Below are 12,001 nucleotides of genomic sequence, written 5' to 3' on the forward strand. Positions count from 1 at the left end.
AGAATGGTGTGATCTTACCTGTTCTCTTTCCACCATGTAAAAAAAATTGATCCAAGTAAATCCAAGTGAAGTGAATTGGGTCTCTGACATACATGTATTAAGGGTTATGCCAAATTAGATAAATTGCTTGCTTTTAGATAGAAGAATTTTAATCTCTGTTGAATTTTGGAAGGCTGCTTCAGACTGATGGCTGAGAGTGATTAGTGTTATGAGCAGAAGGAGCAGATGATTGAATACTGAAAAAAAAAATTTAAAGGAAGACAAGCATTGCCCAGATGTTCTAAGATGCACATAGTTTTAGCTTTTCTCTCTCCTTGGTTTTCCTTCCTAAGCTATTATTGTTTCAGGGTAACCAGGACTATAGATATGAGTGGAGACATCACCTCTACCAAATCTGGTTACCTATTGAAGACTGTCAGGTCATCAAATCCTCCTCTTGTTAACTTACAAAACTTTTTAAAACTAAGTAATATTATTTTTTTTAACTAATTTTTTGTCCTGTTACTCCTGTTGATTCTGATTCCAGACCCCCGCTGTTGTGACTGATGAGAAATACAATTTCCAGTATGAAGTTCTACTCTATTGGTTGGACTTCTTATAGTTCAGTAGCTTTTTCTGCTGTTTTTCCTGAAAAGCCAATCTTCCTAATCTTGTGGTTATCTAATTGTGCATTCATAGGATGAACTCATCTGTTTTGAGTGTGATTGACCAGAACCACAGTGGTCACTTCAGGTTAAACCTCACCTCCTGCTGCTGACTTTGAAACACCAGCGGCTCTTCTGCTGCCACCTTGGGTGCCAGGTGCCTTTTCCTGACTGTCCCACATGGCAGGGGGACCATGAGGTGCTATTTAATTGGTTTAGGGCTGTCATTTTCTCTGCTTGATGCTCTTTAAGTGATGAGCTCCCAGTGACTCTCTGACTTGTTTCAAATGCATGACTTAATTCATTTTTTTCAGTTGTGTTGCTTTCTGTTTCTGTTGTTGTGGAAGGGCTTGGCTGTAAAGTAATCTTGTGTGCTTTGTGTAAAGTATTCTGAAATAATTTGTCATGGTCTTTTGGCTGTCTTATTTTTAGCAAGTCTAAAAAATAGTATTTACCCTCTGTCTGCTACCCCATGTATTATTGCATTGCTTGTGTTTTAACTGTTCATTGACTCAGCTTTTTAGAGGTGTGTTGATCAAGCAACTTGTAGGGTACCCTGAAATAATGATGGACACTTTTTGGGTCTTTTTTTCTCTCCTTATACTTTTGGATCAAGATAAACTAGCTGAGTATGCTCCAAAAGCTTTGGAGGAGGGAAGGAGAAATTCTAATAAACAGAGAGAAGAACAGCTTTTTATGCCCTCCCATCCAGTGGAAATCCCTGGGATCTCAGTTCAGGGATCTTGTTCAAACTGTGACCTGCCTGTGTGGTGCACCCAATGGGAGAGTTTATTTGGCTGAGAAATAACCCAGAAACATTTGTGTGGCTGCACAAATGTTACCCTGGCCTGGGGGAGAGGACAGCAGGGGAAGGACAGTGCACAGCAGTGAGGTTACAGCAGCTTCTCTGCTGCTGGTGCTGACTTAAGACGCAGGGAAACACTTCTGCTGTTCCCAAGCTGAATATATAAACTCAGGCTTGTTGGGACTTCTGCTGCTTATCAGAATGGCAGATGATGTCTTAACCTTTGAGTTTGGCCGTTCATTTGTAATTAAATAAAAAGAAACACTTGATTTTATTGTATCATAAACCAAGATTTATGTAGGAGCTCCCACTTGGTCATGGCAACTTGTTCTTTCAGTCACTTCAAACTAAGGAAGTTTAGTGGTAGGGAGGACATCACTTTGTTACACTTTGTTTTTTGAGCACTGATAGGGGTTTCAGAGCTATCCAGGACATGGCTGATGCAGTTATTGCTCCACCAGGCTGTTTTTTCAGTTGTTTTTAATTGTGTGTGCATACACCCACACTGTCTCTGTATTTGAATAGCTTGAGGAAACTGGACTGTGTACTTTTCATGCTTCAAGTCAAATACAAGTCTCTGCTCTTGGCAGGAATTTGGCTTGGTTCCTCCCAATACCCAGGAGAGGTGAGCCAACATTTGTAGATCACTCAAAGGTATCTTTGTGAAAGATGGGTCAAGGTTTTGATTTTTGACAGACTTTCAAAGCCTTGCATATTTCCCATTGAGACCCCAAATCATTGTTGTATTTTGGAAGACCTTGGTCGTATGCCTGGCTCTCTGACAGATGTGTCTTATCAATTTTATCTTCCTACTCTGAGATTAGACTTGAAATATGGGAGTGTCTCGTGACAAGCCCTCAGTAATGTGGTCAGGATATCCCATCATGCCACAAATACCTTTTAATGTTTTTTCCCTTTTACCATAAAGCCACATTTCCTTGTCTTGTTCCTACATGCTGTTGTTGCACTGTTAAAATGTGTTGAAAATACAGGACAGAAGGTAGAAGTCTTGTTTCAGTAAAAGATTTCAAGTTAAAGATTTGTTGTGACTATTTTGGGACCCCCAAGTGTTTATTTTTTGTTGTCTATATTTTAGTTTTTTCCCCATGTGATTTCTGGCTTATGTAGGTGTTTGATGTGATGGAGCAAGTGAATGCTTAGAGTACTTGGGTTAGTAAGATCTGTCAGCTCATCCACACAGTGCAGGACTTTCTCATGAGGCAAGGAATGGATATGGAGGGCTAAGGGGGCAACATTTCTCATGTGGAGTCTGGTGTGAGATCTCAACACTTGTTAATGACAAATATGTTTGTCCTGTGAGACAATGGGTGACGTGGAGCTGGATTGTGTCTAAAAAGGGACAGGCTTGGGAGATTTCGTAATTGTGACTTAAGTTCAGGTGTGCTGTGGGCAATCCTAATAAACTATTTAATTTGATATTTGCTGAGAACTCTGAAAACTTGCAAAGTTCTCACTGAAGGAGAATAAAGCATAATAGCAAAGGTTATTGACACAGTTGAATTATTATTTTAGTGCATGTGTTTGCCCAGTAGACCATAATGGATTTGGAGTTGTTGTTCTGGTACACTGAGTAAATCCGGGGTCGGTTTTGGTGTGCCTAGTCATTGTGAAAGCCCTTATTTCTCAATGCCACACAGCTGCTCTTGGAGTGTCAAGAATTGGCCTCTCAAGTACTGGCCTGTTGTTTGGCCAAACTGGCAGAATGGTGCTGTAAGACACATTTTTGTGATTGTGTCCTTAATTGACTAGGCAGCACTATGTCAGGAAAAAAACACTTTTATTTAAATACTCATAGAAATATTTTTTCTATACTATCTAGAGTTAATAACATAAAAGTTTCTCTAATTTTTTTTTTCCCTAGGGGAAAAAGAAAGGCTCATCTGTACTGGATAAAAGTGATTTAAGTTTTAGCTTGCTGCAAATTCTCTTGTCAGGTCCAAGCCCCTTGAAATGGTTTTGTAGTTGAGATATTGAAACACGATGGGTGGTGGAAATATTTATTATTAATTGACTCAGTATGTCTTTTTTTTTTCCTTCAGAAATCCCAGTCAGTCAGGGCTGTTGTTCAGCCACTACCTGGTCTGCTTTATTTCTGGTGCAGCTGAGAGGACCTGGTCTGTATAGCAGAGTATGTACATGGGAGTTTGGAAAATAGGGTTAACTGTGCCTGAATGTCTCCTGAATTTTTGAGATGTCTGGGCTCATTTAACCTCCTCTTTTCTGCAATATGGAGCAGAACTTGTCTGACAAAACAAAAATGAAACAGAAGTGGTGTGCGTGCATCCTTTTCCCAAAAGATATAAACAGTCTAGAAGGAGGATTGTGTTCTCAGAGGCTTGGCAGATGATGCTGAGAATTGACATAACACAGATATAGGCAGAGCACCAGAGTCTTTTTGCTTTTGCTTTGTTGCTTAAAGGAGGGAGTTCAGATCAGTTCTCTGGAGTCCTGATTTGAAAAAAATGAAATGTTAGCAAAGCAATCTCTGAGATTTTGTGCCACAGTGTGACTGGGCTGAAGAGAAGGGAGCTGCAGATGACTGCAGATAGCTTATCAGCAGTGTTTAAAACCCCAAAATTCTCACCTGAATTGAGCACTTCCCATCTGAATCTGATAGAGTCGTGGCTCCTGCCTGAAGGCTGTGTCCTATTGCCATGATGAGCTGTAGTCTCTGCATGGCACATGGGCTGCCTGTGAGACCTGTTTATTTACTAGTTGAAGACAGGACCCATTGGGTGGGCTTTTTGGCCAAATAAGGTTTTGAGAGCGCTCTGAAGTGGTCTCCTCACAAGGTAAGGACAGCAAAATCCCCACTGGTAGAACTTAACAGAATCTGGACAGGATTCTTCCTTCTCCCAGCTGCCTCTTTTATTTGGCAGTCAGGGAAGAGATGGCCCAAAAAACATAGGCAGCATCTACTGCAAGTACTTGAATAAGGATTTATGGATTCCTGAAGCTGAGGTGTGAAAAGGAAAATTTGACTGAGTTTTATCCCTAACTCCCTACTGATCTTTTAAGCTCCTTTATTCTGAGGCTCTCAGAGGTGCTCGGTGTAACTGAAGTCAAATTTCTCTTTGCTCTGCTTTTGCTCCTTATCCTGTAATATGGCAAAAAATGGCTTTTGCTGGGTTCTTTTGACTCTTTTGGATCTCAGAGGTCATGGCTGCTGCAGACTCCAGGAGGAACCTGTGTCTATGGGTCCCTCAGCCCAGAAAATAAAGCTGCAGTGGCCAGCTGCAAGTCATTGATGAGCTCTTGGCTGCTCAGCAGAAACCACTGTGACTTGTTAAATGTACTGAAGGTTGTGAAATAAACAGGTTTATTCTTGTCTCACTTCAAGAACCCCTGCTTGAGAATATCAAATTGTCTAATCCAAGCTAAGCCAGAAGCCCAGGAATGTTTCTAGAAGCATCTTTGATTTAAAAAACTAGATGTCATTCTGTAAGCTTTCTCATGTGTGTGTTTTCTGTTTTTTAATATTCCCTCCCCATAAATCAAGTCATTCCACTTCTATAAGTAAATTTCCCTCTGACATTGAAACTGAGGAACAAGTGAAAACATCATTTTTGCTGATTCTCTCCACTCCTGTTGTCTGTGGTTCAAGTCTTAGCTATGTATTGAAGACTGTATTATTCTACTTCATACACTCATACTCATGTACTTCATACATACATTTTTTAATTGAAACTGTTTCTTCCATAATAGAGAGGATTGTTGTTTTATTACTTGAAACAACAGAAACATCTTGGTTATAAAAGCTCAAGGTTAGAAATTCTAAGTGTTTGATACTGTTTAATGAGTCTATCTACTAAAAATAGGCTTTGTAAAGAAGGGTAGTAACTCATTCTGTAATACTCCTAGTCAACAGCAAAAGCCATAAAGTTTGGGGGTTTTTTTACTGAAATGATTAATAGCTGCATATCTAAAGTTCTGCACATTTTTGTAATGCTCAGCAGAATCTAAAATTTTGAGAGAATATCTTGTGTTCCTGCTTGTGAAAATAGCTGTTCCTTTAATCTGTTTTGTTTGCTGCCTTGCCAGCCAAGCTAAAAAAGTGAGCAGCACCATCAAGTTATGCTAATGTTGTGAGGCATTTTCATCCTTCAGTGTCCCAGAGGGCTGATTCCTTGTCTGCCATCCTCCCTGCATGAAGTGAGTGTGTGCATGTGTGAGGAATGCAGGATTGGGCACAAATCCTGTACCCTTTGAAGACACTCTGTCCAAAACAAACACTCAGTTCCCAGTCAGTGTAATTTAGTTGATAAATATCTTAACAGCTTTCTGGGGAGGAACCTCTGCTTGTTTTCTGCAGTGTACCAAAAGCACATTTAGTGTGATCCTGAAGTCCTTGGACATGAGGGCCTGTAGTGCTGCTTGTGCTTTGATGGTGCCAAAACATGCAGATGCTTTATTGTTTGCTTCCCCCCAAAATGTGGTGTTCTAGACTGCTCAGAGACTGGGCCTTTTGTTTAATATTTCATGGGAATTAAAGAGAAGGACAACAGATAAAACCACTGTCCATGAAATGAAAATGAGCATTCTAATATTTATTGGTGTCAAAGACCAGGAGACTTCATTGTTCCTGCTTGGCATTACTGATAGTTTTCCCTGTTGTATGTCCATGTGTAAATCCTTGGGCGTTTTCTATTGATATCTTCATCCTGATCACATGTCCTCAAGATAGAAACTCAAATCCAGAAGGAAATGTTTTACTGAGTGTATGAAGTAGAATACAGATTGCAGAGGCTGTGCAGCCTTGGTGTGAAGAGAAGAAGCAGCAACATCACACCATTTGTTTAGCTCTCATGTGAAGCTGCTGTCTTCAGACAAACTCAAGTATTGAACAAATGTATGGATGTGATTTTTAAAAATAGTTTATATAGGTAGCATATCTGCATGCATAATACACATACAAATGCAAAATTGCCTGTTTAAGGCTCCTAATTTAAGAAAACAGTGCCATCTGTTTTGACCCTGCTTTGAGGGCGAGTTAAGGAGGTGCTTTGGTGCTTTGCTCATTTGGAGAAAGCCACATAGAATGTGTTGGCCAGTGAAAGATGTACACAGAATGGTGTCCTGCTTCCACAGTCAGCTGTCCTTACAGTAAGGCCAGTGGGGAACAGTTGGATTTGGAAAGAAAAGGATCTCCTGAAATGATGTGGTTTGTGTGCCATGAGGAGCTCTCTAATACCAGTGGGGTTGGGATGTCTCTCTGTGCTGTTGAATGAGCTGGGTGCCTTTGGTGAAGTCACAGAAATTGCTACATATTTTAATAACTAGCTAACTAAATAATCCAAGTGGGAAAAAAAAAAAGTGTTTTTGAATTTTACTGTGCAAGATAATTTTTTCTCAAGTCACATTTTGAAATCTTTATTTGAAGATGTGAAGGAATTCATTAAATCCACCTTTATAACAATGTGCCTTCGTGGTGGTGACACATGCTCTGGCATTAGTGGTCTGCAGTGAAACCAAAAGGAATTCCTTGGAGCAGGGCAGGGGAAATGGCTTTTTTCCCTTCCTCAAGAATCAGATGGAAACATGTGACCCAACAATGCTATTGGTGGCAGAGTGGCTGCTGTTTGTGGGGGCAAGGATGACAGATTTGTTTGGAAGGAAGTTTGGGATCTGTGTGTATTAAATCTGTCTGGAGATGGGAGAGGAGGCAGGACACAGACTGAGTCCAGCTCTGCCCTTGACTTGTCCCATACAGCCCCCTTTGAATTCAGGAGGAATTATCTCCAAACAAAAATAAGGGTGGATGTGCATGAGTGAGTGAGAATGCAATCACCTGATGTGGGATTCCCATAGTGAGGTGTTGACTCATCTTTTTATGTATGGAAAGCTATTTTGCAGCCTTAGAAACAGTGCTTTCAGTTGGGGAAGGCATGGAAGCACTTGTATGAAGTGCTTTTCCAAGGAGGGATTTTTTCCATAGTCAAGTCCTGTGCAAACATGAAGTGTCTTTGATTTAGGGAAGGGGGGAGTGAAGTAGTTTCAGGTGCTACTGTCTGTGAATAATATCCTGCACATGGAGCCCCTGTTCTGTTGGTCCTTAGGCAATACTGTGATAAAAAACAATACAAACACCTGCACTTGGATCCACCTGCTGGGCTCTGTAGCTTTATTCCCTATTCTATAACTTAGGAAAAAGGAGGCAGGGACTTTTCTGTGCTTTGGCTGCTGTGTTGAAAAGCACAAACAGCAAGAGCTGCCAGAATAGAGACAGTGAATCTGTCCTTGTGTTGGGCTCCTGCATGCACAGACAGGCTGGGGGAGAAAGGAGGGAGAAATCCCTTTCCCTGCCTTGCCTGCTCTCTTGCATTTACTGTTGCTCCTCTTGTAGTGGGGACATAAATTGATTTAATTATGTACATTATATTAATTTCTCATTATTTTATTGAGTTCATGTCCCAGCAGCTTCTAAATTTCAGGCTTAGTGTGCTAATGAAGTTTAATTGTTCCCTACCCAGATAATTTGTATTTATAAATACACTTTGTTTTCTAACTAAAGGAATTCTGGGGTAGGAAAATGCCCAAGTAAATTCAAGGTTTGCTCTTTAACATTGGCAGCTGCTGTGCAAGATGCAGGCTGAAGCTGTAGTTCTCTGTGTTAGCAACAACAAAAAAATTGCCTTTTTTTTTTAATTGTGAGACACAATTGTGTTTGTTTTGCACTTTCTAATCTTGAAAACAGCAGCTGGGTAGAACTGGTTGGCTCTCCTCACCTCTGCCTCTGTAAGGACTGGAACCAGTTTAGTTGGGGATAGGTCAGCAGCGTGAAAGTTTTGTTTAAGATCTTTCTCAACCATGTCAGTGTTGTTTCTCTTAACTTGTTTAGCTTTTGTGCTGGGTTTGTGAAGGTAAAACATGGCTTAGCCCTTATGTACAACTGTTCTGGCTTCAATATAGCAAAGCTATAAATAGGCTCCCCTTTGCCTCCCCAGCAGTAGGAAATGACTGCAGCAGGTGTTGTCCTCCACTAGAAATTTGCACATTATTACTACCCAAGTACTTTTTTCTTAAAATCAGCTTTCTTGTTATGTGTTCTTCCTTTGATAAATGCCAACTGACTGGTCAGCAAGTATCTTGTTAAAATCTGAAGCCTTCATTAGGTCAAAAGAAATAAAAACAGAAAGGTATTTTTGTTTTATTTCTGTGCAGTCTCTGTGTAAGGTTTATTTTATATGCAATTTAAAAAGTATTACCAGAAGGCACAGGAGAGCTGCATAAAGCTGGTTGCTGACTGAAATGTTTTTTATTCTTTTAGCTTTGCTGGGCTGGATTTTAGCTCAGGTTTGTAGCAGTTCCTCTGTGATGGGACTGGCTTGGAAGTCTGCAGGCAAGATTTGTGTCCATGCTTGGATTGAGTTCTCCTTGCACTGCAGCATCAAGAAAATAAACAGGGTTTTTGTGCAATGAGGTCATGCCTAGAGTAAATAAGGATCCTGCAGTCTGGTTCATGTGAAATGGGTTTGCTGGTGTCAGTAACAGCTTCCCCTTGATCCAGACCCCATCATTTTGTTTGGATTGGTGCTTGGTGCCAGCAAAGAGCTGGAGATGTTTGGGCGGGAGAATCAGAATCCTTGTGTTTGTGCTGCTGAGCCTGTTCTGCTCAGGAGGGTGGAGAGGCCTGGCCTCCTGCCCCTGGTGGGTGCTGCAGAAAGTGAAACCAGGGCAGATGTGCTGTGCAAACAGCAAAAAGGGGGCACACTCCTGTGTTTCAGTTCTGTTCAACACCTCTGAGCCTTTGCACCCCTTCCTTTCTGCCACAGATGTGAGAGCTGTGTGGAGCTGCTGTTTGTGAGAGGGGCTGGGAACTGCCACGAGTGTGACACCCCCCTGAGGAAGAGCAACTTCAGGGTGCAGCTCTTTGAGGACCCTGCTGTCGACAAGGAAGTGGAAATCCGGAAGAAAGTGCTGAAAATGTGAGTGTCACCATTTAAAATATCAGAAAGTGGATGTGTTTCATGCATCAACATTTAAAAAAAATTACTTGTTCAGTAGTACAGAGGAGATTTTTCTTTTTTTTTAAAGTGGCAAACGATAAAAGTTGACTCCATTTATCATGGAGGGATTTCAGAGAATCTGATTTTGTGCAACAATTGAGAGCTGAATTCTCAATTTAGCCTTGAGGGATTCCTGCTTAGTATTAGAAAATGTTGAGTGTTTCTATGTGGCCTTCTTTGGCAAAGACTTGGCTCCAAAATGGAGATGATTAGATATTGAGAGGGTGAACATGGCAGCAGAGCAAGAAACAGGACCTTGATTGTTTTGTTCCCTGGGGACCTGTTCTGAGAGTTGAAGGCCAGTTCCCTTCAAAATCAAAATGGGCAAAAGAGAATTCACATTGTTTTTTGCTTCACACAGCAATTGTTAGTGGAAGTGGTTCCTTACAAGCCTGGTGTTACCAGTCTGTCATGCAGATTTGAAAGCTCTTGAAATTGAGATAAATGAGGTCTAAGATTGCATCTCACTCCTTGTGGCCAGTAAAGCAGCATTTTATAAAGAAAATATGGGAGCCAGTTGGTGTTTTAATAGAAGAAAATCTGATAAATGTAACAACCCAGAGAGAGCTCTGTGTGCCTAAGTGAACTTACAGGTAAATTATAAGCTTGTCAGCCTTTATCTAAAACTGGGGACAATAGTAAATGAATCATATGATGTTGCTGAGATGTGGGGAAACTGTGCCACTGAATACCAAAATGCTGATGTGGAGAGCAGTGAAAATTTTGATGTTGGATTTTAAAGTCCACTGAAGTTAACAGAAGTCAATCTGTAAGAAGTCAATTAAACATGGAATAAAGTTTAGTTAGAGGAGAAAATGTTGGAAAATTCTTGGCCCGCTGTGGTTTGCCAGATTAGTTTTTAGGAGGCAGAAAAAATGCCCCCAGATTGGAAAATGGCCTCAATTCTTGGGATTTTTATATTCCTGGGTGTCACGGTCTGCAGATCAAACAGAATCTAGTTTTTATATTTTCTTGGGAAGAAAGTCTCCTGTCTTGACTTTCAAAAGCTGCCCATGTTCTAAGCCAGTTGTCCCTTCATCTTTTTACTTTTTCCAGCTCTGAAGAGGTGAGTATGAGTGCTGGAATGCTCTATTGCTATGAAATGAGATAATTGTGTAGCATTTTCAGTTTGCTGCTGACATATGCTTTCTGTTGTTGGCACAAAGCCAAACTCTCTTTTCTGATTGTTGTAGAAAAGCTTTTTTTTTTTTCTGTGGGTGTTGCTGTTGTCTCTGCCTTTGTTAAGAGGCTGGCTGGGAGTTACTCTGTCTTGGCCTCTGTGCTCATGTTTACCTGTAACCCTGGAAAAGGAATTGGCAAACAATAGGCAAAGATAGCAGAGATTTCTTCCAGGCTCCTCCTTTCCTTTGCAGCAGGCACTTCTGTCTCCCAGTAAAGATTCTGGTCACTTTGGGAGTCACAAAGCACACAGTAGATAAAAGTAGATCAATGCTTAATCAGCTTGCAGCAAAAGCTTTGTTGAATGGAAATTGCATCTTTCTGTGTTTTATAAATACTTTTCTCTTCTCTCAAAGATACAATAAAAGAGAGGAAGACTTTCCCACTCTAGATGAATATAATGATTTCTTGGAAGAAATAGAAGAAATTGGTAAGTCCTAATGCTTGAATTTTTGATGTGCTGTGCTTGTGAGACCATAGGCTTTTATCTTCTGACTTAGCTGCCTATGAGAATGTTTAAGTTCAGTTTCTGTAATATGATTTATCACAGTATCAGATTTTTATCTAATTACTTTTTTTTCTGGATTTAATCATATTTGCTGAACTGTAGGACATTGTTAAGTAAAACATTTTATCTGCCAGAGAAAAAACACAAACCAATGAGGAAACAAAGCTGGAGAAGAAAGGCTTGCAGGGGACTGTCAATGCTGCACTGGCAAAGATTAAACAAAGAGAGGAGAAATTGAAATTTTCATTATATCCCTCCATTAGCTTTATCTACCATGACAGAAGCCATATGGTGTCTTTCATCATTTTTGCTTCTGCAAGTACAGTAGTTGAAGCTGCTTTGAAGCTGATGACCTTACATACCACTGTGGTAGCATTTTATGTTGCTGTGCAGAAGGAGAAGGTTTAGGAACAGACATTGATTTCTTTCTCTTTGGATTAGCTGAAGCAGAACTTTGCCCTTTGGGGAAGGGACAATGTTATCAACAGGGTTTATTTTCTTCTTAGTTAGGGTGACTTGTGATTTATAGAGGAGTGATGGGTTTTGCTTAGAAAAACAAGGATGTGTTCAAAGGAGTGACTCCTAAATGGTTTGTTCTTGGTTTTTATGAGCTTCTGAGGCTTTTCTTTTTTTTTGACCTGGAGGAAGAAGAGGTGACTTAGAGCATGCAGGAGGGGCAGTGAATGTGATTTGAAGGAAACCATGGAGATGACACTTTTCCTTCATTTTTCTCAAAGGAGCCCTTGCTCCTTTTTGCACTGTGGTGTTTTGTAGAAATGTATCCAAACACTTACTGCTGTGAGCAATGTATCATGTTTTTGTTGGCACCAGGAGGCTG

At 40.5% G+C, this 12,001-nt stretch overlaps 1 protein-coding gene across 1 annotated transcript in view; it reads left to right on the forward strand.

The window, feature by feature from the left end:
- Positions 1-12,001, forward strand: part of MNAT1 (MNAT1 component of CDK activating kinase) — a 119,466-nt gene that overhangs the window by 24,823 nt on the left and 82,642 nt on the right. The window contains exons 2-3 of the mRNA XM_071426231.1: positions 9,243-9,395; positions 11,012-11,085. Of these exons, the coding sequence (XP_071282332.1) occupies positions 9,243-9,395; positions 11,012-11,085 (227 nt within the window). The remainder of the gene's footprint in view (positions 1-9,242; positions 9,396-11,011; positions 11,086-12,001) is intronic.

This window comes from Agelaius tricolor, unplaced genomic scaffold (assembly GCF_023055355.1).
Source record: "Agelaius tricolor isolate 1412-34295 unplaced genomic scaffold, bAgeTri1.0.p SCAF_5, whole genome shotgun sequence".
Taxonomy (NCBI): domain Eukaryota; kingdom Metazoa; phylum Chordata; class Aves; order Passeriformes; family Icteridae; genus Agelaius; species Agelaius tricolor.